The sequence below is a fragment of the Capra hircus genome, chromosome 16 (genome assembly GCF_001704415.2).
Source record: "Capra hircus breed San Clemente chromosome 16, ASM170441v1, whole genome shotgun sequence".
NCBI lineage: Eukaryota > Metazoa > Chordata > Mammalia > Artiodactyla > Bovidae > Capra > Capra hircus.
This window is the reverse complement of record NC_030823.1, coordinates 78,467,754-78,494,998: the sequence shown is the minus strand read 5'-3', so window position 1 is coordinate 78,494,998 and position 27,245 is coordinate 78,467,754. Positions and strand designations below refer to the sequence as shown.

Here is a 27,245-nt window from a genome sequence, read left to right as displayed (position 1 = left end):
TCACATGACGCTCTGCATCAAATTTGTTTCAAAGACAAGAACACTGGCATTCACGGAAGATAAGAAACATCTCTAAGGCCATACAACTAGTTAGTGGCTGAGCCAGGATCAGACTCAGATCTACGTTTTTAAAATCCCATCTATTTTCTATTACCTTGCGCTGCCTTTACACTAACACACCAACCACTAAGAAAAGTCAACTTTAATAACGTCTTCATTACTAAGTGCCTCCCTGTCTAGAACTTCTCTCAAGAGAGCGCCAAACCTGCCTTTCTGTGACTGACATCAAGCAATGGCCAGGCAGGCAACTAGAACCCAGACTAAGCAAGAGTGCCTGAAAGCAAACCTCTCAGCTCTTCAGTCAAAGGTGCCCATGTGTCTCACAAATCACTGCTTTACAATTAACGCTGCCAAATCAAAATTCAAAGTAGCAACTAGGGAGAGCTGAGACCCTTTCACCTTCTGGTCACTTCATATGTGAACAAATATAATAAGATTTTATTTCTCAGGGTGCAACGCAATGACTAGTATGTAACCCAGTAACTAGTCTGTAAAGCTGGTCCACTATTTTAACTAACAGATGAATGGCTGTTTTCACTTATCTGCTCTTCCTCCCTACCCACGGGTAGACGTTCTTACCATTCTCACACTTTGGAGCTGCACATCCCATTCGACGCCTCAGGTTATGAGTTCTGGCTTCTGTCGTCTCTTCGGGTTCTATTTTAATATTCATGGCCTTAAAAAAATTTGTCATATACATGAGTATCTTCTTTAAAAAGAAAGAAATATCCTAAAATCCAGCTGGAATCACAAAATCCCCATAATCTTAAAAATTATCTCTATCAATAGGACATTCAAAACATAGCTCCCTTTCCCCTTAAAGGAGAGACCCCACCTTTATTATTATAATTACTTAAGGAATGAATGAGGAAACTTGTACGTTACAAGTCTTCTCCCCTTTTAACAGGACAAACACAATCGGGAAAAGGCAAGGGATCAGGGGTGACTGATGGGAAGCATTACTACCCTTACTGGGAACAGCACGTGTTTCCTCCTAGAAGCTCCTCACTTCTCCTCTGCTCACAACTTATACTCTATTCAGTCATCGTTAAGCCACAGCCTAAACAGTTACAGAAATACCATAATTTCATCAGCCTGTAAGCTCTGCTGGCTCTTCCAAAGTTTGGCTGCATTCAAGGAAAATTCAGCTTCCACAGCAATTTCCTATCAATTCCTGTAGTGGACTATCACTATAACCGCTCCCCTAACAGCACTGAGTCACGGGCTCCCATCAGCAAGAGCATGCAAGCCAATCACGGTCCCTAGTAGTCACTAACGTGCTCACACTGGTTGATAAGCAAAGCCCTGTCTGCTCTGGGACAAAAGTGAGGTTGTGAAACTGGGCCCCACGTTCACTCACACAGAATTAGGACGTCCACTGCTACCATCGCCGTGATGTGTCATCAAGACAGACCTGGACGTTCACAGCACCTGGATGTCTTACACATTTCAAGATCAAGACGCACTCAAACAAGAGCTCCCTTTAAGACGAATACACCTGAGGCCTGCCCGTGGGCTTCAAATAACCATTTATTCCTATTCGGAGGCACTCTCACTTCAGAAAAATGGAGTCACCAATCTTTTCCCTATTCCAACCCACCCAAATAAAAAATATTTCTCTTATTTATCCATTTTCTCAGAAACCAAAATGGCTGATTTTTTTCATCCTCTCCAATAATTACTAAATAACCCAACTACTGATTCAGAAACCCAACTAATGCCAAGAGGCTTCCCAGTTCTAAATTGTTCTTAATATGTTAATCACTGATTCTTCATACATGTCCATCAAGCCAGGGAAGAACCCCAAACTTTCCCACCTCTGTGTGGGAAAAAGCTAACTGGGAAAACACTTTGCTCCCTTTCTAGGAGAAACCTCTCAGAGCAGGAGTATCTGAAAGCAAGCTGTTTTTGTTAGCCGTTCACTCCTGATCTTCCCTCCTGCTTCTCCTTCATTTCACCTGTGTTCAATCCCCTGCCCCTTGCCGTTGCAGCATGAACGTTTGCCACAGACACATTCCTCTTCAGGAAGTCTGACAGAAACAACTGTCACTACCTGCTTCCTAAATGCTTCGTTAAAAAAAAACAAAGTTCTTCTCAGCGAGAAATCTTTAACTTCACACCTACTAGTCTTAACCCCCAATAAGCTCTGCCCAGCATCATCAGGGTCACAGTGAATGCCTATTCTTCCAAAGTCTCTGACTGCTAACCATTCAGCAGCAGACGGTCCCGGCAGCATAAACCTAGAAGGAGTTCCTCAACTCCTCGCCCCTCTAACAGTGCGATTCCTCCAAGTGCAAAAGCTAGCGTACACGCGGCATGCCTCTGTGAGGTCAGGAAAGTTCAGCCTGTGCAGAGCGCATGCGCGACGGAGTCCAGGGTCAGAGACTCCAGCACTGGGCTCCAGGCCTGCCCAGCCTCACGAGGCTCTCACCTCCGCTCTCATGCGTTTTGCTCGTCGGGCTGGGGGACAGGTTTCCGAGGGCTGCACAGACTGCCTCTGGGGAATATCATGGGGTTTGTACTCCTTGTCCTTTGTGTCTGTGGTCAGGTTTGGCTTCTGCAGACACTGGAAATAAAACACAACTGTACTGATGAATTTCTCCCGTTTAAATCTTAAGAGAATTTCAAGGGATTTTTGCAGGGTGTATGTTACAATTACTGATGGAAATACAGGTGTGCAATTTTTAAAATCTAAATAAATAAATGCAAAGACAAGTCTGCAGTTATCAACCATATACACGCACATATAGTTATAACACCTTGAACTTTTTTCCAGGAGGTGAACAGTGCTGCTTCAACTCATGTAATGCTGATGTCATCTCATCAGGTTACAACAGGCCACAGCAGGCTCAAAGCAGCTCCCATGAGCCAGAGGCAATTACCCCTGCTTACAACTTGTCAATTAACTGAAGGTCCAAATTGCTAGAGAGACCCCTATACGTTCCCAAAATAGCTTTCCATAATTGGAATATCTCATTTAAAAAAAAAATTTACAGCAATGAAATGGGGAATTCAGTAAGTTTTCTAAATTATGTTATGCTATCCTGTAGGTTTAAACATAACTAGCCACCTTCTGTTATCAAAAAAATATCATTTGCATTGAGAAAACAGATTACCTGACTGTTCTCCCATATTAAGGCTTTCCTTTTCTTCAATATATCCCTACAAAGTCTCACTCACAAGGCAAAGGTTAACAGGCAGCCCTCAGGAGTAACTCTGGTTCTGGTCATACAACAGTGTCTTTCTGCTCTGACTTTTCTTTTTGGTTTGACTGTGAAAGGGTGATTCAATGCCAGTGGGACAAAACAGTGATAGCAAAGTTTCGCCACCAAATCGAGTATGAATTTCAAGAAAATGCTGCTCCTCTGTAAGAGGACCCACAAACATCCCAGGCAGCATTTTTAAGAGCCGTTTCCACAACGTGAGCACTGAAGGCTGTCATGCCATCCGCACTCAGAGTAACATGCACTCAAGTGACAGCCTTCTACAGCTTCCGCTCTGCGAGCACCGTCACAGCCAGAGCCTCACTAATGTGGCCGGCCCTCCTCACGACATCTGCAAGAAGAACCAAGAGAAAGGGGAGGAGAAGCCCCGAGACACCACAGAGCCACCACCTGACACAGTCTGCTTCCAACACAGTGTCAGGGACTAGTAACGGAAACTACCACAGACTGCCCGATGCTATGAGCAAGTAACGAACCTGCCACTGGCAGCACACACTATGAACATGAAAGAGTCTAAGAGATTTCATCTAGAAACACCAATTCAATTAGAAGAGAATATCACCGGCATTGTGCAAGTAAGTAGTTAAGAGCATGTTCAGTGAAAACACATAGATGGGAATAAAACCTGTCTACCACCTAAATTAGTCACTTTCATGTATTATATAAACTTTCTATTGAAACCCGAACGTACGTATGATTGTGGACACAGGAACTAGGCTGATTCATAGACATTTTATTAAGTGGAGGGTCAGAAATCAGAATATTGTGTGTGTGGTTCTTAGTCTCCACTGCTGTAAATAGCTCCATAACACATGGTCTGCTTGGCTGTATAAGGGCTTTGAAGAATCAAGATAAAATCAAGCTCAGGAACTTTTAAGAATGTATATGAAGAGATTAATTTGTTTCAAGTGAAGGTGTTAGTTGCTCAGTCAGTTCAAAACACACCTGATATGTTTGCTATATAGTTAATGCTACCACATGCCGACTCTCAAACAAAGGTTTGAGAAATTGGGCCTTCGAGGTAACTGGAATCATCACACGCGATGACATCACGCAATCCCGAGACACACTAGAGCGCACGGGGCGCAAGACTGAAGCTCCGTCCCGTGTTGAGCACGGCGCCAGTCTCTCAAGTTTCCCAAAACTTACTTCAGGCTTCAACAGTTCCTTCACAGAGCACCCGTCTCCCCCAGCCCTTACTAAGGGTTTATCTTTCAAGAGAATTTTTAGGTTTACAGTCTAGTTGAGAGGAAGGTACCTAGATTAACCATACAACCCTTGCCCCCAACACATGCACGGCCTCTCCCATCACCAACACCCTCACCAGTGTTAGGACACTGGCCCCAGCCGGCGGGCCGACACCAACACAGCCCCCGGGGCCCACCGCTCGCACCGCAGGGCTCCCTCTCGGTGACGTGCCTGCTCTGGGTCTGGACAAAGGTGGGGCGTCACTCAGAGCGCTTTCGCTGCCCTCAGTCTGCTGGGCTCTGCCTGCTCCGCTTCCCTCCGCTGCCCCCACCCCTTGCGATCACTGGTCTTTGCATCACTGGTCTTGTCTTCTCTAGGGTGCCACTGAGGTACAATCATGCAGTGGGCGCAGTCCTCCCATCGGCTTCTTTCACGTAAAGAAACGCACGCAAGCTTCCTCCTTGTCTTCTCAGGGCTTGACAGCTCACTGCGTAGGGCTGAGTAATACTCCATCGTCTGGGTGCCTCACAATTTGTTTATCCATTCGCCTACTAAAGGACATCTTGGTTGCTTCCAATTTTGGCAATAAAGCTGCAACTCTTTGGGTAAATACCAAAGCATGTGCCTGCCGGGACGTGTGTGGCAATCAGCACGTTCCGTTCTCTAGGCAGTCGTGTGCAGCCCTCCAGGGCGGCGGCGCCATTCTGTGTCCCCACCAGCAGTGGAAAGAAGCTCCTGCTGCTCCACACCCCACCAGCACCGGGGCCGTCGTGCTCTGGATCCAGTCACTCTAATGATGCACAGTGGCCTCTTGTTGTTTTCCATTAAAAATATATGCATTTTGATCCTCCTTTCCTCTAAGGATTATTTTCAAAAATCAGAAATGGGCACAAAATTCACACACAAAGAACGCGACGTGAGAAATCAAAGCCAGGTCTGCACTGGGGCTTCCCTGGTGATCCAGTGGTTTAAAATCCCCCTGTCAGCGCAATGGCCACGCGCTTGACCCCCAGTGCAGGGAGATCCCACATGCCACGGGGCAGCTAAGCCCAAAGGCCACAACTAATGAGCCTGCGCTAGAGCTCATGCTCAACAAGACACCGCTCCAACAAGCCCAGACACCGCAGCCAGAGAGCAACCCCGCTCAGCACCGTGAGAGAAGAGCCCACCCGCAGCGACAAGACCCCAGCACAACCGGAAAGAAGCAACCTAAAAAAAAAAGAGGTCTGGGTATAAAAAAGGGAATGCCACAGATTCCTTAAAAACCTGTATCTTCAAAGATATACACTGACATGTTAAGCAAGAAAAAAGTAAGATCAATTCTGTACATAAAGAATATACCTCCATTTGTATGTATGTGTATAAAAATAATACATGAGATGAGAGGATTAGGTGGGATTTATTTTCATCCTATTTCCCTTTTAGACTTTTTCCACAATGAACATATCAGTAGACCCCTCAACAAATATTTATGTGTTGTAGATGCAATGTTTGTAAAAGGTTCTTTAAATATCCACTCCTTTCAGACTATAATTGTATAAATGCTTACATACTTTTCAACTATGAAACTACAGGGCCTCTAAGTACATCAGTTCAGTTCAGTTCAGTCACTCAGTTGTGTCCGACTCTTTGCGACCCCATGAATCGCAGCACGCCAGGCCTCCCTGTCCATCACCAACTCCCGGAGTTCACTCAGACTCAAGTCCATCGAGTCAGTGATACCATCCAGCCATCTCATCCTCCGTCGTCTCCTTCTCCTCCTGCCCCCAATCCCTCCCAGCCTTGGACTGCAAGGAGATCCAACCAGTCCATTCTGAAGGAGATCAGCCCTGGGATGTCTTTGGAAGGAATGATGCTAAAGCTGAAACTCCGGTACTTTGGCCACCTCATGCGAAGAGCTGACTCACTGGAAAAGACTCTGAGACTCTAAGCACACAGATTGAGCTATTTCTAAAATGCTGCAGCCTGTGAAGCAGAGGCTCTTTCTCTGTATTCTTCTAACTTCCGCACCAAGAAGGTTAAAAGGAAAAAACCTACTGTGGGCAAAAATATGTGGATCTGATTACAAAGCAGAGACATAAAGGTTCCACACACAGTATTCGTAACTATTTCATCCATGGGTTCACTCAACACTCACCCAATCCATCTATCTTTAAACAACTTTCTGAATATTAGAATAGTCACATTCTTCGAGGGTAAAAAGAATGCCTTCCTGGAATCACGAGAGAGAAAAAAACGCTATGAGAATCTACAGGGTGCAAGCATCATGGATGGTGTATCTGCCTCAGGACACAGTTCTGATTAGTGGTTCACCCTCTGAAACAGTGATACCTTCCTACTTCTCCACCTAACAGTTTCTAAAACTACAGGGGCCCCTGCTCTAGTGTACAATATCTCAAAGGGTAATTATGATATTCTTCTTCCTACCAGGGCCTAAAATAAAGTGGGAAATTTTTATAACACTGTTTTGCTTTTAATTAGAAGGAAGTTTTCATCTGAATAATTTATAAGGAAACAAACATGGTTACGCAGAACTATCAGAAAAGGGATCCATTTGCTGTCCAGCACTGCTAAGCCCCCTGCGTGAATGCTAAGTTTCTTCAGTCGTGTCCAGTTCTCTGCCACCCCATGGACTGTAGCCCAGGAGGTTCCTCTGTCCATGGGATTCTTCAGGCAAGAGTACTGGAGCAGGTTGCCATGCCTCCTCCAGGGGATCTTTCTGACCCAGGGATCAAACCTGCGTCTCTTAGATTTCCTCCATCGGCAGGCAGGTTCTTCACCACTGGCACCACCTGGGAAGACCTACCAAGTCCCCTAACTCTTTACCAAAATCAACATTCTATTTGAAAATCTCCTTGGAGATCTCAGCTGGTAAGAGAGCACACAAGCAAGATACTTCACATGCTATACTTTCATGTGACAGCGAGAATTCCATTTTTTTAAAGCCTCATACTTTTTTAACTTATTCGCTATCACGTGTTTTCGGCTGTGCTGGGTCCCCGTTGCTGCGCGCAGGCCTTCTCCAGCTGCGGCGGGTGTGGCTCCTCTCCAGTTGCGGTGCAGGCTTCTCACTCTACTGGCTTCTCTTGCTGCCGAGCAGGGGCTCTGGGCACGTGGGCTTAGTTGCTCCACAGCATGTGAGACCTTCCCAGAACCAGGGATCAAACCCATGTCCCCTGCATTGGCAGGTAGATGCTTTACTGGTGGACCACCAGGGTAGTCCAGGAATATACTTTAAACAGTAAGTGAACGCAAAAGCATGAGTTGTAACAAGTAGGTGATAACCAACTGCTCACTGTAGGAAAGGAGCATATAATATAGGTTTCAGTTTCATCAAAAGACTATTTCCTCCATAACCTTATTCATTCCAAAAACAACCTTTTTAGTATGTTCACTCTCGAAAGAGAGCAAAAACATCAGAGGAAAAATTGATAAACCAAGTCTTTTAAGGAAGTATTCCATACATAATCAAGGCCTTTTCATTCCTCACAAAGACCATGTACCAATAAGCAGTGAAATAAAACAGGTTAAGGCTAGCCCCACTCACCCTCAAACTGTCTCCAGACAGAAATAAGTTGTAGGGGTTCAGTATTCGCTCATAGTGTCCTCTGATATGAGAGCCCACAGCTTTGCCAGGAGCAAAGCCCATCTTGGTGGCAATTTTGGTCCATTTTCTATCCTTGCAAACAACTGCAAATCCACCTTCCTCTGCAACTAACTGTTAAATAAAACAGCAAAAGAAATTAGAAACATTTATAAGGAAATCAGTTCTAAATCCCTCAAGCCTAGGTATGGCACCGAAAATAAAATGTTCTTGGCTGTGATCATCTTTTTTAAAAATTACATTTTCAAAGTAAAAAAATACATACATATATATACATACACACACATATATACACTATTAATTTTAAACTAGAAATTAAAAACACTGCTTTTGACAGCATAGTCCATTAACTTTTTGCACTCCTCCAAAAGCTACTTCTCAGTTCCCCAAAGTAGTCACGATTTTCCATGAGAAAGAACTAAATTAGCAATGAAATCTCTGATAAAGACAGAGTTCAAGCCATTGGTCAAATCCAGTGACCCTTTAAAATCTCCATAAACTGATGAGTAGGAAGAACAGCAGCATGCCAGGTGGAAATAACGCAGGCTTTGGACTGAAATGAACTTTAAGGTAGAGAATTATAACTCAGCCTTTTCAAACTGGTCACTTTGGACACTGAAAGCCACTGTTGTCTTATCTGTAATAAAAGAGACAGGAATATCGAAAAGGACCATTGTGAAGTTTAAGTATGACCAAAACCAGGTGGTAGCAATATACTTCACAAGATAAGGCTTTCAAACCTGAAAAGCAGAGACCAATTAATCACAAAACTGAATTGATCAATTTTACCTTACATATTTCAAGCAGCAGGAAGTTTCTTAGTTTAAGGCAATGAAGAGCAAATTCATGCTGTCAGAAAAACTGTTCACTGAGAAAGATGGTCATTAGGCTTTTTTACCTTATTAAGCTGAAACAAGTCCAAGATCTTCCTCTCCACGTGTGGAATTTTCAGAGTACTTCCCTGTAATTCCCAGTACTTTGCAATCTGGTCCAGGAAATTTAATTTTACACGTGTTTGAGCCTAAATGACAAAGAACTGAGCTTTACTCTTACCTAGCTTACTATAAAGCTCCTTTCCTGCGCACGTGATATTTTCATTCTTAGAATATTTAACTGCAATAGCACTTATGAATTCAAGAGAGAAACTGTCCCAAAATATACAAAATAAAACTGATTAAATAATTACACATAAACAATTAAAAATTTAACTCAGTCCCTACCGTGCACCAGGTTAGTAGCAGTTACACACTCGGGAAGTCCTCGCATAACAGAAGCAGGCAATCTGCAAAGCTCTTCATTTAAGGAGGATCATAGGTGAGCTTCTATATGCCCCTTTGGTCTTTTTACAATTCCAGTATTTTAAAGCTCTATTTTCTCCAAGTACAAATTTTCTCATTTGCTCAAATGCAAATCTAAAAGCACATGTTCAGCAGCAGTTCTGCATCAATTTTAATAGTCTGGATATCTTAGCAAAAAAACTCTTAAATGTTACTCCTTTAACATTACTAACTGTAGCCTACAAGTCATTTTTTTAAAATTATCTCATTTTTCTTTCCCCTCATTGTGAAATTCAGACAGTTCTACGAGTTTTATCTTGCATAAGACCAAAATTGAGATAAATACTCAGATATTCCCACTTACATCAAAGTTAATACCCATCTTCCTATCTTTCAAGCTTAATGTGAAAACACAGTGAAATGCCTGAAAACATATACACCAGATGTCACCACTGCCAACGCAGCGGAGTTCCAGTGGACACAGTTTTCATTTAAGAATGTTTGGTTTGGTATAAAAAATAAAACACGGCTCGGTATGAAAATTAGATTAGCAAAACATTCATATGAACAATGTGCCTTCATGCGAGAAGCGCTCAGCTCTTACTCGCCCAGCACTCTAGGGCTCAAGTCACCCAGGACTAAAGAAGAGACACTCCCCTTCTGTAGAGAGTCCCAGGCTATTCATTCCTCCTTGGGGAAGGACAGTGTGTTCTTAGATTTAAGTGAAGACATGCGGAAGAATGGAAGAACCTCAGAGCTGGAAGATCTTCTCCATGAAACAGTTCTGAAAGCAAATGCCTTTCAAAATCTAAATTCTATTCGTTGTCCCTTAGATTTACAGGGATTTAAATGCATTTATTAACAGGCTGGCAATTACTGACAAAAATCAGTGTTTTGGGGTTTGCTTCAAAGGCTTACTGCCATCTGTTTTACTATGATTAACAATTACTAGCTATACTTTAGTTTCCCTGAAGCCACTAGATTTGCAACAAAGCCTAGTTCAGAAGAGCCCTTTCAGAATACTAGAATACAGGCAACCAGAACAGTGGTTAAGACGTCACCTCCAGTTCATTCAGCCTCTGGATGCGCGGGGTAAAATGAAGTTTGTCAACATCACATGCAAATGGTGGCTGCCAATCCTAGAAGAGAAGCAACGGCTTTCATTAGAAAACTTTATAATTCTCACACTTAGAAAAAGAGTCTTGAAGTTGAATCTCTGGTTAAGTACAGTACATGCCATTTCTAGTGAGTCAAACCAAACACAGAGCAGTAGCTTCTCAACCTTTTTCTACCAGAACAGCGAAATATGTACAGTCCCCCTTCTCCAAATAACTGACGTGGCCTGCACACACCCCTCCAACCAGGGTCCAAAGATGCCGCCGAAAGGTCGCCAACTCAAGCAAAAGAGGCTCCCACTCCTCTCTTCCGTAAGGACCCCTCACTTTATGAAACAGCCATGAAGTGACGTCGCTCACTCGTGTCCACCCCTTTGTGACCCCACGGACTGTAGCCTACCAGGCTCCTCAGTCCATGGAATTTTTCAGGCAAGAGTACTGGAGTGGGTTGCCAAACAGCTATATTAATGTCAAATTATATACAAACTGTATTTTAGTATCTGCAATCTAGTAACATTAACCTTTATTTTAAAATTGAGGATAAACTCTTCCCTGGGGGAAGGAGGGCTGACATCTAAAACCAACTTTAAGAATCATCCTTAAAAAAAAAAAAAAAAAGTCATCCTTAACATACCTATTGATCCGGGTTCTTGGAAGAACTATTAGAAGAAAACAGACAAGAAGGAGAGTGTGTATGAACTGTTTCCAAGTGGAAAAAACTGTTCACAGTAAGAGAATAGTTAAAAGGTGTTAAGAAGCACCCTGAGTTAACCAACAAGCACAGAATCAGTCTGGAACAACGACAAGGTTCTGGAGATGGACAGTGGTGACGGTTATGGAACACTGTCAATGTACTTAATGTTACCAAACTGCACCCTAACGATGGTTTACTTTATATTATGTACTATTTTAGTGTTTCAACATAATTTTAAGACAAAAATTAAACTGTTGAAGAGTTCTAATAGTGGCTTCCCTAGTAGCTCAGACGGCAAAGAACCTGCCTGCAATGCGGAAGACGTAGGTACCATCCCAGAGTCAGGGAGAACCCCTGGAGGAGGAAATGGCTCCCCACTCCAGTATTCTTGCCTGGGAAATCCCATGGACAGAGGAGCCTGGTGGGCTACAGTCCATGGGGTCACACACACACACATAGCTCTATTTATTGACACTGAAATTTTTCCTTACATATGTTTTTTGGAAGAAAGAAAAACAGGCTATATAATAAGAAAATAAAACATGGAAAGAGCAACAAGGGTAACAGTGGTTTGTCTTTGGTAGGATAACGGTGATTTTTCTCTTGCTTCATTACCCATTTTAAATACAATCTGAAACATGTTAAGCACATTATGTGATACCTAATAACAATGATAATTTTAGATTAAGAGAACAAGTTAATACGAGTGCTGGTTACGTCTGTAAATAACAATACAATACTCTGCAGCTGTGATGGAGAGTGTCTCGATGCTCTGAACATGGGAAGACAGCCAACAGTGAATGAGCGGAAAACTGAAACTTGCAGATCTGTGTTGACATTTGTAAATTTTGAAGACTATCATAAAAGACAGGGGGAAAGAGGTTATTTTAATTTCAAATTTATATTGTTGGAATTTATCACTATCGACTGCTTTTAGTTTAAAATTAAAACAAGACTTTGCTTTTGTGATAGACACACTTAAGTGAAAATGCTCACCAGCAATGCCTGATTAAACATTATGTTAAAAAGTAGATTAAAGATTACAATTTTTTTAAAAAGGAAATAAGTAGATCACACATTGGTACAAAGCTATTTACTACAATCCCAAAAAGAATAGGAAGGAGAAAGGAAAAACTGACAGTCCTGTGTAACAAGTCAATTACAGATCAGGCCTTGAAGAGTCTGACGCTATCATACAGCCTCTTCAGCAAACACCACAGCTAATGTTTAAATGCTAGTTAAATATACTATATTGCTAACAGACTTACAAAAATACTACCTATTTCATCCTGGGTCAAAAAGATTAAAATGATCTTTGTTTACCTTGTTAACTAAAAATAAGGAAAGCAATGTGTTTAATTATATGAATAAAATGCAGCAGAAGAAAATCACATTGACTCTCAACACTCTGCAGCAGCATGATGGGAGACCGGGTGTCGCTCGGAGCTTTGCTCTCTACTCCTTCGTAGAAGCTGTGGGCCTTCTGGATTGGATTGATACGAGTTGATGGTAAGACCAAAAATATATCAAAGATAATGTGTCAAATATGTAAGTAAGTGATTAACATAATGCCCAAATGATCTGCAGTTTTTAGAGATTAAGATTTATGGGTAATGTATGATACGCTCCAATGAATCAAATATGCCTTCTATTTCCAAAACACAATGATACAGAAATTAACTTCATTGTAAGTCTACATATTCAAGTTTTCTAAATTAAGATATGCAGTGTCTTTGTATGTATGTAGCTTATTTAATTTATACTTGGTTTTAGCTTGCAACATTTTTTGAGTAAAACGAATCCTAAAAATCACACAAAGGGAAAACAATATGTGTTTGTCCTCAGGAAGTTCACACAGTGCGTATAACATGTTTAAAACCAAAACTATTTCAGTAGATTATTCCTTCACTAAATTCAGATCACTGCAAACTTTTGTCTCCTCCTCTGGTTACAAAAAATGAGATAAAATAGGATAAACATCATTCAGTTCTGAGTCTTCCACTGTCAGGGGCAAAGCTCTGCTCCAATAAAAGAAGCACATTTTCTGTCCGATGCTCACTGTCATATTAGAACAAAGAAATCCTTGGCAAAGTCTGGCCTCACTGAGCCATGACCTTTACGTGTCCAAAGAAGCCATCAGAGATACGCTGTGAATTAACTAATACCAGCCATCAGAGAAGGAAAGAGACCATAATAAAGCTTCTAAGAAGTGAAAATTTTCAAACAGGAATCTAATGTTCGAATGTCAAACAATGAAAATTTCCATCTAGAAACATGGTGATAATTTCTGGTTGGACAGTGAAGTATCTAAAAGGGATATCATGTAATCTAACCAAAATCTTGCCCTTTACCAATAAAATGATTCATAAAACCATGCCTTTTTTTTAACATTAGAAAAGCAATTTCTACATGAACTAGGTATAGATTGCAAGGAGTTCCATATAAATTCCCTGTCAAAATTCATTTTAATTTCCTTTAAAAACTTTAAAATGTTATTCGATATAAAAGTACAGTTATAATATTTAAAAGCTCAATTATTTTCCTGAGCATTAAAAAATACATTCCTTGGGAAGGCAGTTAAGTAGGACACTGAAGCTTCCAAATCCTGAGAGAGACCTGAGAAACACCACGTAAACACTTTCCTTAGTCCCAGCACTAACCTAGCAACAGTAACTTACAGCACATTTAATTCAGAAAATGCCTGAAATGATGGACAGTATGAAAATAACTTCCACAGAATGTTAAAGATTTTTCAAAAACAACATGAAAATTCACTTCGTAGATATCCACGATTAACACCCACATACTCAATATACTAGAAGCTGTTTTAATGTTTCTAGAGACTGACATCACTTGAAACCTAACAATCACCAAAACGGGAAAGTATACAGAGGTTACAAGTTAGTTCTCCGATTCCGTACAGACAAAATCAATTAAAAATCAGTATCAAAAGCACATTAGTTTACAAAGAATAACATGAATTAAGAACCAAAGCTTTTTTCTAATTGCATATACTCTATCAATCCCACTCATCACTGAAAAAACGCACTCACAGGATTTGAGTTCAATGCCAGCAGAGCTACACCTCAGTGTTCTAAAGGGCAGATTCTCACAGTGTTTATGTTATCAACATTACCACAGAACCTCAGTGCAAATTTTAAGGATCCGAACAAAGAATTTATCTTAGAATGTTAAGGGAAGTTAAAAAAGCTTTCTGTTGAGCTGAGGTTGTAAGATTTATCAGCCTTAATGAAGATTTCAGTAACACATTATGAAATACAATTAAAGACACTTTCTCACCCATCAGTCTGTAAGATAGCCTTAAGGCATCTGCACAAAAGCGACGGGCAGTGTGCGGCACAGCACACTCCCCGTGAACTGCGGGAACAGACTTCTTGCTCACGAGCCCCTCAGACATCCACTGCCACTCACAATGGCATTGACAGGTGTCTAGCAGGAAAGTTTTGCGACAAAGGCTTCATTCAGCGTCTTCTCAAAGCAAATACACGCTGGTGCTGCTTCTCCTTTGCTTCTTACTCCCCTCAGGGCAGACCTGGCCCCAAGCACTTTAATTAGCCACCAATTTGTTCAAGTATGTTTAAGATCGCCTGACCTTAGTGAGCCACTAGTAAAAACACTTTGAGGATTTTCTTTTTAGACTATGGAACACTTTTCCATCTTAAATATGAGGCACTTTAAGTCTATGTGGTTTTTTCTGGGCAGGCTCACAGCTTTCACCAGGGTCTCAAATGGGTCTGTAACCAAACAAACGTACTGGGAGTATATCTGGGTTTCCTTTAAAAATTTTGCGCTTTCAAGTTCTTATCTCACTACCCCAACCCACTTTCTTTCAATACTTTCTCCTTTTACTTAACCAAACATAATAATAATAGACAAAGACACTTGTTCCTCAGAACATCAGCATCACTACAGGACAGGAAAAGAGTGATGCACTGAAAGGCAGAAGACTGGAGTCTGCATTCTTCACCACTCGGGCAATCTCAACTTCTTTCTGCAGAAAAGTATGAAAAATAGCTACCTTCAGGGCTATGGTGAGAATAGAAATTACAAATGTAAGTGTTGCTCACTGTAAAGCAAAAATAACAAGCATTGCATCACATTGAGTTCTGACCGTCGCAATGTGATTTTCCTCTAGCAAAAAGTCAATGCAACCTCGACTTTCAAGGAGCATATGAGCTTAGAACTTCAAGGGCCCCATCCTTTCAGCCTAACTCTAGTTGGCACCTAGTTGCCAACCAGTACTTTTCATCATAGCAATTTCAACACAAGAGTTCCCTTAAATAAAGCAAATATTTTATAGTAACTAGAAACAGAGTATAACCTTTAAAAAAGAGAGCAACATTTAAAAAAAAAGAAGTAACAGTGAAGATTGGTTTAAGACGGCAGAGCACGAGGACATGCACTCACCTCCTCCTGAGAGAAACCAAAATCCCAGCTAGCTGCTGAATAACCACGGACGGGGCAATGCTGGAACCCACCAAAAAATATACCCCACGTCCAGAAACAAAGGAGAAGCCACAGCCAGACAGGAGGAGGGGAGCAATCACAGTAAATTCAACTTCCACACCCGCCAGGTGGGCAACACACAAGCTCAAAAACAACTGAACCGCAGAAGTTCTCCCACTGTTGTGGAGGTTCTGAGCCCCAAGTCAGGCTTCCCAGCCTGAGGGTCCAGCAAAGGGACCGGGAATCCCCAGGGAATCTGACCTCGAAGGCCAGTGGGATTTGGTTACAAGACTTCCACAGGACTGGGGGAAAATAGACTCCACTCCTGAAGGGGGTGGTTTAGTTGCCAACTCGTGTCCGACTCTTTGTGACCCCACAGATAGACTGCATGTAGCTCCCCAGGCTCCTCTGTCCATGGGATTTTCCGGACAAGAATGCTGGAGTGACGAGCCATTTCCTCCACCAGGGGATCTTCCCCACCCAGGGACTGAACCTGTGTCTCCACACTGCAGGAGGAGTCTTTCCCGACTGAGCCATCTTGCATACACCAGGACCCGGGGGACAGGAGCTGCTGACCCCACAGGATACAGAACCAGACCTCCCTGCTAGCAGTGGAGGGTCTGCTGTGGAGGTGTGGGTCAGCAGGGCTCGCCACAGGGACGGGGACACTGGCAGCAGCAGCCCTGGAAGATGCTCCTCGGCATTAGGTCTTCTTGGAGGTCGCCATTAACCCTACCATAGAGCCTGTAGCATATGATAGGGTCAATGCAGATTCCCTGGAGAAGGAAATGAACACCTACGCCAGCATGCTTGTCTGGAGAATTCCATGGACAGAGGAGCCTTGGCTGCAGCCCATGGACCTGAAGAGTCTTGCAAAGACTTGAGGGAGTAACACTTTCACTTTCAGAGCCTATAGATCTCAAGGCGGGTCGCCTCAGGCCAAACAACTAACAGGGAGGAAGTGTAACTGCCACCCACAGTAGATAGCTGGATTAAAGCTTTATAAGAAATTTTACCAAAAGGAAGGCTCTTTCCTCAAAGCTCAGTGGGTAAAGAATCTGCCTGAAAGGCAGGAGACCCAGGTTCAATTCCTGGGTCGGGAAGATCCCCTGCAGAAGGAAATGGCAACCCACTCCAGTATTCTTGCCTGGAGAACCCCATGGACAGAGGAGCCCGGCCGCCTACAGTCCATGGGGTCGCAACAGCTGGACATGGCTAAGCAACTAAACCACCACCACCACCACCAGGAGCCCCCTGCCAACGCAGGAGAAAGATCCCCTGGAGGAGGGCAGGCAAGCCACTCAGGCATTCTTGCCTTAGAGGATCCCATGGACAGAGGAGCCTGGGAGTCTACAGTCCATGGGGTCGCAAAGAGTTGGACACAACTGAGCTAACACACAGAAGAACTAAAGAACAGAGATGAGCAACACAGTGGAAGCAATCAACAGCAGAAAAACTGAGGCAGTGGAACAGATAAGTGACCTGGAAGACAAAACGGTGGAAATCACTGCCGTAGAATGGAACATAGAAAAATGGGAAGGGAAAAAAAAAAGAGGACAGTCTCTAAGAGACCTCTGGGACACTGAGCACACCAACATGCGCATTATAGGGGTCCCGCAAGATGGCGAGGGCCCCCATTTCACCTGGTTTGTGTTCTCTCATTTCCCTTTTTTGGGTTGTTCTTTCTTAAGCCTTCATCAAGCACAGTAGAAAAGCTTTTCATACACATATTACATATACAAATAGTATGTAAAATATTCAGAAAACTTACGAGTTTAGAAAACTTACGAGTTTTCGCCTAGCCTAAAAAATCATGACATTTTGAGTCTACTTGTTTGACTCAGTAAAAAACTTTGATATAGTTCCATGTATTTTGGCTTTCAGTATTCATGCTAAAAGTCTAAAAAGACAATTATTTTAGGGATTTTTTTTTCCTTAAGTTGAATGAAGCTTGAAACTTCTAATCCATTTCTGAGAATATAAGGAAATACTATGTTGTTTTAAAAAAAAAAACATAGGAAATTAATGTGATACAGTATTATTAACTAAACTACAGATTTTGTTCAAACTTCACAAAATTTTATGCTAGGGTATACTATCTTTTTAATTCTTTATTCAAGATTCCACATTGTATTTAGTTCCATTGAGCAACTTCAGCTGCATGCAACCAATTCTGGAAAATTCTCTTTTCATTTTTATTCTGTTACAAATATTTTCTAATTTTCCTTGTTTTGGCTTCTTAGATACAGCCATCACTTAAAAGTGGACATTTAACTTCCAAACACATGGGGTTTTAAAAGCATCTTTGATGTTAATCTCTCACTTGAATGCCGCCTTCTCTGTGATCACCCTCTGTGGTTTTCCAGTTTTCTAACCTTACTGAGGCTTTCAATGTCTAACTCAAAGATCTCTCTCGGTAAATGTCACACTGAACTTGAAAATATGTGGGTTATTTTCAGTATCTTTTGGTATTGTGTGAAAATTGTACAAATCTCAATTATGCTGAACTGGCTCACGGGGCTTTTTCCAAGCCTACTATATCCTTCTACTTCTCTGTATATTCATTTCTATTAATTTTTGAGTTTGATACTGAAATCCCAACTAAAAATCTTAATTTACCTACTTAGAAAAAAAACAGCAATATATAAGTGGAAATATATGTAACTCTGTTCTATATTTTCCAAATTTCCTGTAATGTGTTATCATATCTTCATAACTTAAGAAATAAAAAGGATTAAAAAAAGAAGTAACAATGTATTTGGGATAGAAAAGAACTTGTTTTAACTTGCATCCTGACTAAATTTTATATATCTATATACACAACTAATTATCAAACCTCTCTGTATATACTTTACTATTTTATACATTTAACTCAATAAAGTCAGAATAAACAATAAACTTAAATAAAATTAAATGGCATCACTGACTTAATGTACACGAGTTTGAGCAAGCTCCGGGAGCTGGTGGACAGGGAAGCCTGGCGTGCTGCAGGCCATGGGGTTGCAAAGAGTTGGGACATGACTGAGCGACCGAAATGAACTGAAAATTGACTGTAACAAGCAAGGGCTGTACATCCCCCGCCTGTCACCTGCTCGATGCTGCCTCCTCAGGCACAGTGGGGCTTATGTCTCCCCGACATCGCAGAGGGGATGTCAGGGAGCAGGCCCGCAGCCGCACTGCCCAGGCTCAAAGCCTGGCTCCACTGTGACTCTGAACTAGGCTAGCTCCGTGTGCCTTGTGCGCACGCAGAGAGAGGGAATCAGGAAGCTTACACGAAATACTGTGGGCGAGGCCTTTAGAGAGGCACCTGGCATGCACACAGTGAATGACAGGAAAAAGCTCGTTACCGAGCATGAAATGTTCATGTTGCAAAGCTTTGTCGTTTCCAGGAAGCCTAATGCAATCATTTCTCTCTTTTTTTTGATTGGTTATGTTTAAAACAATGGCTATGATTCTCTAATCTTCATTATGAATTTGTATAAAATGGAATTCATTAATATATACTACTCGAGGTCCATTAATCTTCTTTTTTTCTGTATTCTTTTTCCAGCATTAGATACACGCATCCTGCTTTTTTGAAGCAGGATTTTCATGCTGAAAGAGCTTCCTAGGGAATTCCCAGGCGGTCCAGGAATCAACTCTGCGCCCAGGTTCAATACCTCGTCAGGGAACTTAAGATCCCACATATTGTGAGACGTGACCAAAAAAAAAACCCACAGAGATTCTTATCAGACTGTTTTAGCTCAGTTCCTCAGTCGTGTCCGACTCCTTGCGACCCCATGAATTGCAGCACGCCAGGCCTCCCTGTCCATCACCAACTCCCGGAGTTCACTCACTCACATCCATCGAGTCGGTGATGCCATCAGACTGTTTTAGGCATACAGGCAGTTAACAAAACTGTCTAGAGAGGAGGTGCTAGGGTGGCAATGGAATTCAACTTCTGTAACACAAAAAATAACACTCGCGGGCAAGTCTACCTATGGTTTCACACGTGACATCAGTATTTTATACTGACAAAGCCATTTTCTGTATGACCACTATGTAAAATTTCCTGACTGCATATTTTCTTATGGGACAAAGGCTAAGGAATACAATAGGTTTAAAATATACTTTTTTCCCCTAATACAAAAGTAATCAGACTTATTACTGAAATTTCAGAAAAAAATATAAAGAAAAAAATCAGCCCTGTAATTGTAGAGAAAAACCTGCTACATTTTGGTATACATCCCTCCAGTGTTTCTTCTAAGATGCTTATCTTCATAATTTCAAACCCTCCCCCAAAAAATGACATTGCATTTTACTTATTACTATACAGTCAACATTAATATTTCATTGTATTGGCACTTTAATAATTTCTTATTATTGGACATTGAGGTTATTTCCTTTACTTTTCAATGTTAATTATCATAAACAAAACATTTATACCTTCTAAGAAGCTTCTTTCAGCTTCACTCAAGGGTCACGTTTTACAGACGGCCAAGCACAGGAAAAAAATAAATCGATGTGATCACAGGAGCCACAGGTGCCTGCCTGAGACCCCCTTTTATGAATGACAGTGAGTTCTGTAACAGAAGTATGAGAATAAGGAAGACTTTAAAATGAAAATTACCTTCCCAGAACAGTGCTATGGATGTCCAATAAATGCTACTGACAAGCAACGTCTAATTAGGAAAGTGAATTTTAAATGTCTCTATAAAGATAAGATTAAAAATATGAAATAAAAAACCTCTCACTGCTAAAAACTTGTCAATGAAGAAAACTTGGTGACAAGTATTTGAAAATATTTTAGTAAAATACATCATGCTCCTTATTTAGACATGGGCAACTGTGTCAAGGGAGGTGCGTATTGTAGCAGAGGGCTTCCTTTAGTTAAGGTGAGAACAACTCCCACAGCTTTAATGTCTAAATATCCCCACAGCCAACAGGAAAGCCTGCAAGAATAAATGGCTCCTGAAAAGAAAAAAACAGTTGCTGATACGTCCAGTCAGGCAGGCCTCCTCAAAACTGTCAAGGTCATCAAAACCAAGAAATCTGAAAAACCACCACAGCTAACAGGAGCCCCAAAAGACCTGACAAGTAAATGTGTCGTGATGTCCCAGATAAAATTCTGCAACAGAAGACATCAGATAAAACCGAAGTGCACCTGTGTTCATTCACGGATTTATACAAATGTGTCATACTAACAGCTCACTGATGCACGTTAATAAAGGGGGGAGAAACTAGGTGAGGAGGTTCTCAAACGACCTATCTTCTCAATTTTTCTGTAAACTTACAATAGTTTAAATATTCAATTAAAAAATAATTTGGATCAATTTTTATCTTATATTTCAAACTTCTGACTCCACAAGAGAACTGTCAAAAACCAAAACACAATCATATCATTACTAAGACTTTTAAACTTACAAAATGACAAAATGAGACCAAACAGGCCCACTTTACCGGTTTCATGAGAAAATCTATTGTTTGCCATATGAAAATATAAAACAATCCTCCCATTAATACTGCTTTTCAGACTTCAAAGACAGTTTCCTCCCAAGTCCCTCTGTAGGAACAAGCTAAGTACAAAAACACCCTTGATAGATAACTACCAAGTTATCTGGAGCAATTCATACACATGTTTGGCATGTCCCCAAAGTCTCATAAAGCCTATAATGGAAGGATCCTTTTAAAATTCACTAAGATCCTCAGCTCAGTTCAGTCGCTCAGTTGCAACGTCTACTCTATGACCCCATGGACTGCAGCACGCCAGGCTTCCCTGTCCATCACCAACTCCATGAGCTTACTCAAAACGCATGTCCATTGAGTCAGTGATGCCATCCAATCATCTCATCCTCTCGTCCCCTTCTGCCTTCTCGTCCCCTTTTCCAGCATCAGGGTATTTGCCAAGAGTGAGTTCCTAGCATCAGGTGGCCAAAGTATTGGAGTTTCGGCTTCAGCATCAGTCCTTCCAATGAATATTCAGGACTGATTTCCTTTAGGATGGACTGGCTGGATGTCCTTGCAGTCCAAGGGACTCTCAAGAGTCTTCTCCAACACCACAGTTCAAAAGCATCAATTCTTCGGTGCTCAGCACTTCAACTCTCCCATCCATACGTAACTACTGGAAAAACCATAGCTTTGACTAGATGGACCTTTGTCAGCAAAGTAATGTCTCTGCTTTTTAATATGCTGTTTAGGTTTGTCATAGCTTTTCTTCCAAGGAGCAAGCATCTTTTAATTTCATGGCTGCAGTCACCATCTGCAGTGATTTTGGAGCCCCCCAAAATAAAGTCTCTCACTGTTTCCATTCTTTCCCTATCTATTCGCCATGAAGTGATGGGACCGGGTGCCATGATCTTAGTTTCTTGAATGTTGAGTTTTAAGCCAACTTTTCCACTCTCCTCTTTCACTTTCATCAAGAGCTTCTTTAGTCCTTCTTCACTTTCTGCCATTAAGCATGGTGTTATCTGTGTATCTGAGGTTATTGATATTTCTCTTGGCAATCTAGATTACAGCTTGTGATACATCCAGCCCGGCATTTTGCATGACGTACTCTGCATATAAATTAAATAAGCAGGGTGACAATATACAGCCGTGACACACACCTTTCCCGATTCGGAACCAGTCTATTGTTCCATGTCCGGTTCTTTTCCTTCTTGACTTGCATACAGATTTCTCAGCAGGTTCTCATCTCTTGAAGAATTTTCCACGGTTTGTTGTGATCCACATAGTCAAAGGCTTTAGCGTAGTCAATAAAGCAGAAGTAAATGTTTTTCTAGAACTCTCTTGCTTTTTTGATCATCCAAAGGATGTTGGCAATTTGATCTCTGGTTCCTCTCCCTTTTCTAAATCCAGCCTGAACATCCAGAAGTTCATGGTTCAAGTACTGTTGAAGCCTGGCTTGGAGAATGCTGAGCATTACTTTGCTAGAGTGTGAGATGAGTGCAATTGTGAGGTAGTTTGAGCATTCTTTGGCATTGCCTTTCTTTGGGATTGGAATGAAAGCTGACCTTTTCCAGTTCCGTGGCCACTGCTGAGTTTTCCACATTTGCTGGCATATGGAGTGAAACACTTTCATAGCATCATCTTTCAGGATTTGAAATAGCTCAGCTGAAATTCCATCACTTCCACTAGCTTTGTTTGTAGTGATGCTTCCAAAGGCCCACTTGACTTCACATTCCAGGATGTCTGGCTCTAGGTGAGTGATCACACCATAGTGATTATCTGGGTCATGAAGATCTTTTTTGTATAGTTCTTCTGTGTTTTCTTGCCACCTCTTAATATCTTCAGCTTCTGTTAGGTCCATACTATTTCTGTCCTTTATTGTGCCCATCTTTGCATGAAATGTTCCCTTGGTATCTCTGATTTTCTTGAAGAGATCTCTAATCTCTCCCATTCTATTGTTTTCCTCTATTTCTTTGCATTGATCACTGAGGAAAGCTTTCTAATCTTTACTTGCTATTCTTTGGAAAGGTGTAGCTTCTCTTCTCTCAGCTATTTGTAAGGCCTCTTCAGACAAGCATTTTGCCTTTTTGCAGTTTTCTTGGGGATGGTCTTGATCCCTGCCTCCTGTACAATGTCATGAACCTCCGTCCATAGTTCTTCAGGCACTCTATCAGATCTCATCCCTTGAATCTATTTGTCACTTCCACTGTACAATCATAAGGGATTTGATTAGATCATACCTGAACAGTCTAGTGGTTTCCCTACTTTCTTCAATTTAAGTCTGAATTTGGCAATAAGGAGTTGATGACGTGAGCCATGGCCTGCTCCGGGTCTTGTTTTTGCTGTCTGTATAGAGTTTCTCCATCTTTGGCCGCAAAGAATATAACCAATCTGACTTCGGTGTTGACCATCTGGTGATGTCCATGTGCAAAGTCATCTCTTGTGTTGTTCAAAGAGGGCATTTGCTATGACCAGTGCATTCTCTTGGCAAAACCCCATTAGCCTTTGCCCTGCTCCATTTTGCACTCTAAGGCCAAACTTGCCTGTTACTCCTCCAGCTTCCTACTTACGCATTCCAGTCCCCTGTGATGAAAGGGACACCTTCTTTGGGTGCTAGTTCTAGAAGGTCTTGTAGGTCCTCCATAGAACCATCAACCTCAGCTTCTTCAGCATTACTGGCTGGGGCATAGACTTGGATTATTGTGATACCGAATGGTTTGCCTTGGAAACGAACAGAGATCATTCTGTTGTTTTTGAGATTGCATCCAAGTACTGCATTTCGGACTCTTTTGTTGACTGTGGTGGCTACTCCATTTCTTCTAAGGGATTCCTACCCACAGTAGTAGATATAATGGTCATCTGAGTTACATTCACCCATTCCATCCCATCTTAGTTCACTGATTCCTAGAATGTCAGTGTTCACTCTTGCCATCTCCTGTTTGACCATGTCTAATTTACCTTGATTCATGGACCTAACATTCCAGGTTCCTATGCAATATTGCTCTTTACAGCATCAGACTTTAACTTCCATAACCAGTCACATCCACAACTGGGTGTTGTTTTTGCTTTGGTTTCGTCTCTTCATTCTTTCTGTATTTATTTCTCCACTGATCTCCAGCAGCATATTAGGGACCTACCAAGTTGGGGAGTTCATTTTTCAGTGTCCTATCTTTTTGCCTCTTCATACTGTTCGTGGGGTTCCCAAGGCAAGAATAGTGACGTGGTTTGCCATTCCCTTCTCCAGGGGACCACGTTTTGTCAGAACTCCACCATGACCCATCCGTTCTGGGTGGTCCTAAGGGGCGTGGCTCCTAGTTTCATTGAGTTAGACAAGGCTGTGGTCCACGTGATTAGTTGCATTAGCTTTCTGTGATTGTGGTTTTTCATTCTGTCATTAAGGATAAGAAGCTTATGGAAGCTTCCTGATGGGACAGATTGTAGGGAAAATTGGGTCTTGTTCTGATGGGCGGGGCCATGCTCAGTAAATATTTAATCCGATTTTCTGTTGACGGGCGGGGCTGTGTTCCCTCCCTGTTGTTTGACCTGAGACCAAACTACCGTAGGGCTGATGAAGGTCATGGCGCTGCTGCTGCTGCCGAGTCACCTCAGTCCGACTCTGTGCGACCCCAGAGATGGCGGCCCACCAGGCTCCCCCATGCCTGGGATTCTCCAGGCAAGAACACTGGAGTGGGTTGCCATTTCCTTCTCCAATGCATGAACGTGAAAAGTGAAAGTGAAGTCGCTCAGTTGTGTCCGACTCTTCGCAACCCCATGGACTGCAGCCCACCAGGCTCCTCTGTCCATGGGATTTTCCAGGCAAGAGTACTGGAATGGGGTGCCATTGCCTTCTCCAGAAGATGATGGTGACCTCCTTCAAAAGGTCCTGTGCACTGCCGAACTCAGAGCCCCAACCCTGCAGCTGGCCAACACCAGGCCACGCCTCTGCCAGAGACTCCTGGACACTCACCGGCAAGTCTGGGTCAGTCTCTCGTGGGGGCGCTGAAAGAAAGATCCTAAGAAAGCTAAATCTCTAAAACAAATTATCTTCCCCTTAAATAGGCTGACAATACGATGGTCAATCATGAAAATTTAACAGGAAAGCCCTATTCATTTCAGGTCATTCATAGACATCTTATGGTCACTGAATGAGTCTGCAAGAAATTTCAGATCCTTCTCCCCTGTAGCGATTATAACTGGCAAGAATATTACTTCGGTATGCCTATAACCAAGCCACATTATGATCCTGTAGCAATACCACATTTTTTGAAATTATTTAATAAGTAGTTTTGATTTAAAGTTAAGAAAAGATTACATACTTCAGAAAGATTACAAAAATGATCTGTCAGGGAAAGGACTTTAGGAATGAGGTTGGACTCTGCCCCCTCAACCTGCACTTGGTAACACCCAAACCAACCTGGGCACCAAGGGCAGGGAAAGTTAAACAGCCCACACCCTATCTTTAAAGGCTTATTAGAGCTGTGAACACCTGCTCTACACTACACTTTCCCTACTTGACAAACTGGGCTCTCTTGGGAGATTCAAACATCAAGGTCAGGACAGGGACAGCAGTGGCAGTGAACATCAGCCTGAGCCTCGGAGAAGACACTAAGGGGTGGTCTTTGTTCTGACGTTCTACCTCAAGTTCAGTTCCCTCCAGTCGCCCAGCCGGGTCCGACTCTTTGCCACCCCATGAACCGCAGCAGGCCAGGCCCCCCTGTCCATCACCAACCCCCGGAGTCCACCCAAACCCATGTCCATCGAGTCGGTGATGCCATCCAGCCATCTCATCCTCTGTCGTCCCCTTCTCCTCCTGCCCCCAATCCCTCCCAGCATCAGGGTCTTTTGCAATGAGTCAGCTCTTCCCATCTATCTCAAGACACATTTGCAATTGTACAAAAAAGAAACATAAATGGTAAGCCATACATTTAATTAAAGCAAATATTTAACAGCTTTCAGTCCTGCTGCAATTAAGATATATTAACTATAAATCTAATAACAAAAGTGGAAATAATTTTAGAATATGTATGATCCCTAATAGCCATATTCAAAGGAAAAGACTAAGCTTGAACCTGAGCTGGTATTGCTAGGAAGCTGCTCTGTTCACCCCCACCCCACGGCCAATCACCTAATATTTACACAAACACAACCAGACCATCTATTCAATATACTCTAATTCTGACCATGCCTCAAGGCTAGATCTTCTGCATGAAAGACAAAAGGACGTAACATTACACAGGCAAGCTCAATTTAGGAGAGTAGATACAGGTCCTATGTCCAAAAATCTTAAATTTATCCTACGACGTGTCTCCTGTTACCGCTGTACAGACAGCACTATCTTACTTCTTTCACAAGCACTGCCACATCTAATAACCAATTTGGGGATTCCTGGAGGTTCAGTGGTTAGGACTAGGTGCTTCCACCACTGCCAGGTCCAACCCCTGGTGAGGAAACCAAGACCCAGCAAGCCGAGCAGCATGGGCATAGTAATAAACTTGATCCATTTATTACATGATCATGACGCACCCGACCCCAAAATATGAGGAAATTCCAGCCTGATAAAACTGGTCCTCATGTGAAGGGATGCCTGGTATCAATGGGACACGCACGATAAAACCCCTCTACTATCTACTCTCCCAGATTTTAAATAAGAGAATTTTACAGCTGTCTCTGGAGTTGAGACTTGAGAAAATCATCGCCAAGAAGTCCTGTAAGTCTGAAATACAGACTCAACAAACCAGCTTTTCTCTCTCCTTGGCTTCCGAGCACACTGCCTGCAGCCTCCGTCTAGGTCCTCTTCACTCCTTGTCTGTTGATGTTTCTGGAGGTTTGGATGACTCTCACTCTCATTCTACACCCCTACCCCTCCCTAACTCTGCCCTAACCCAGTCTTCCCAGATACCCCAGGCAGCCCCCTCTCCCCATACTCTCTTTCCACCTCCATTATCTGCCCAACCCTTCACCTGCACACATCCTACTATTATAATCTAGTTGCTGATCTTTCTCACCAGTAGATTACAAATTTCCTTAAGTCAAAGTTGTACACTACAGAACCTTAACAATTCCTGGCACTTACTGACATATCAATAAGCCTACTGAATGGAACCTAGAGCCAACCCCAAGGACCCAATCCATTTCTTCATTCACCAGAGCTGACAAAAAAGGATTTTTCTCAGTTTCCTATAGCAAAGCTGA

General features: G+C 42.3%; 1 protein-coding gene across 2 annotated transcripts in view; it reads right to left on the bottom strand.

The window, feature by feature from the left end:
• The window catches only part of KDM5B (lysine demethylase 5B), a 68,954-nt gene that overhangs the window by 30,723 nt on the left and 10,986 nt on the right, over positions 1-27,245 (bottom strand). For both annotated transcript variants that reach the window (XM_018060848.1, XM_018060847.1), the window contains exons 2-6: positions 10,415-10,492; positions 8,975-9,097; positions 8,020-8,190; positions 2,492-2,626; positions 640-736 (exon numbers count right to left, since the gene is read on the bottom strand). In XM_018060848.1, coding sequence (XP_017916337.1) covers positions 640-736; positions 2,492-2,626; positions 8,020-8,190; positions 8,975-9,097; positions 10,415-10,492 — 604 coding nt within the window. The remainder of the gene's footprint in view (positions 1-639; positions 737-2,491; positions 2,627-8,019; positions 8,191-8,974; positions 9,098-10,414; positions 10,493-27,245) is intronic.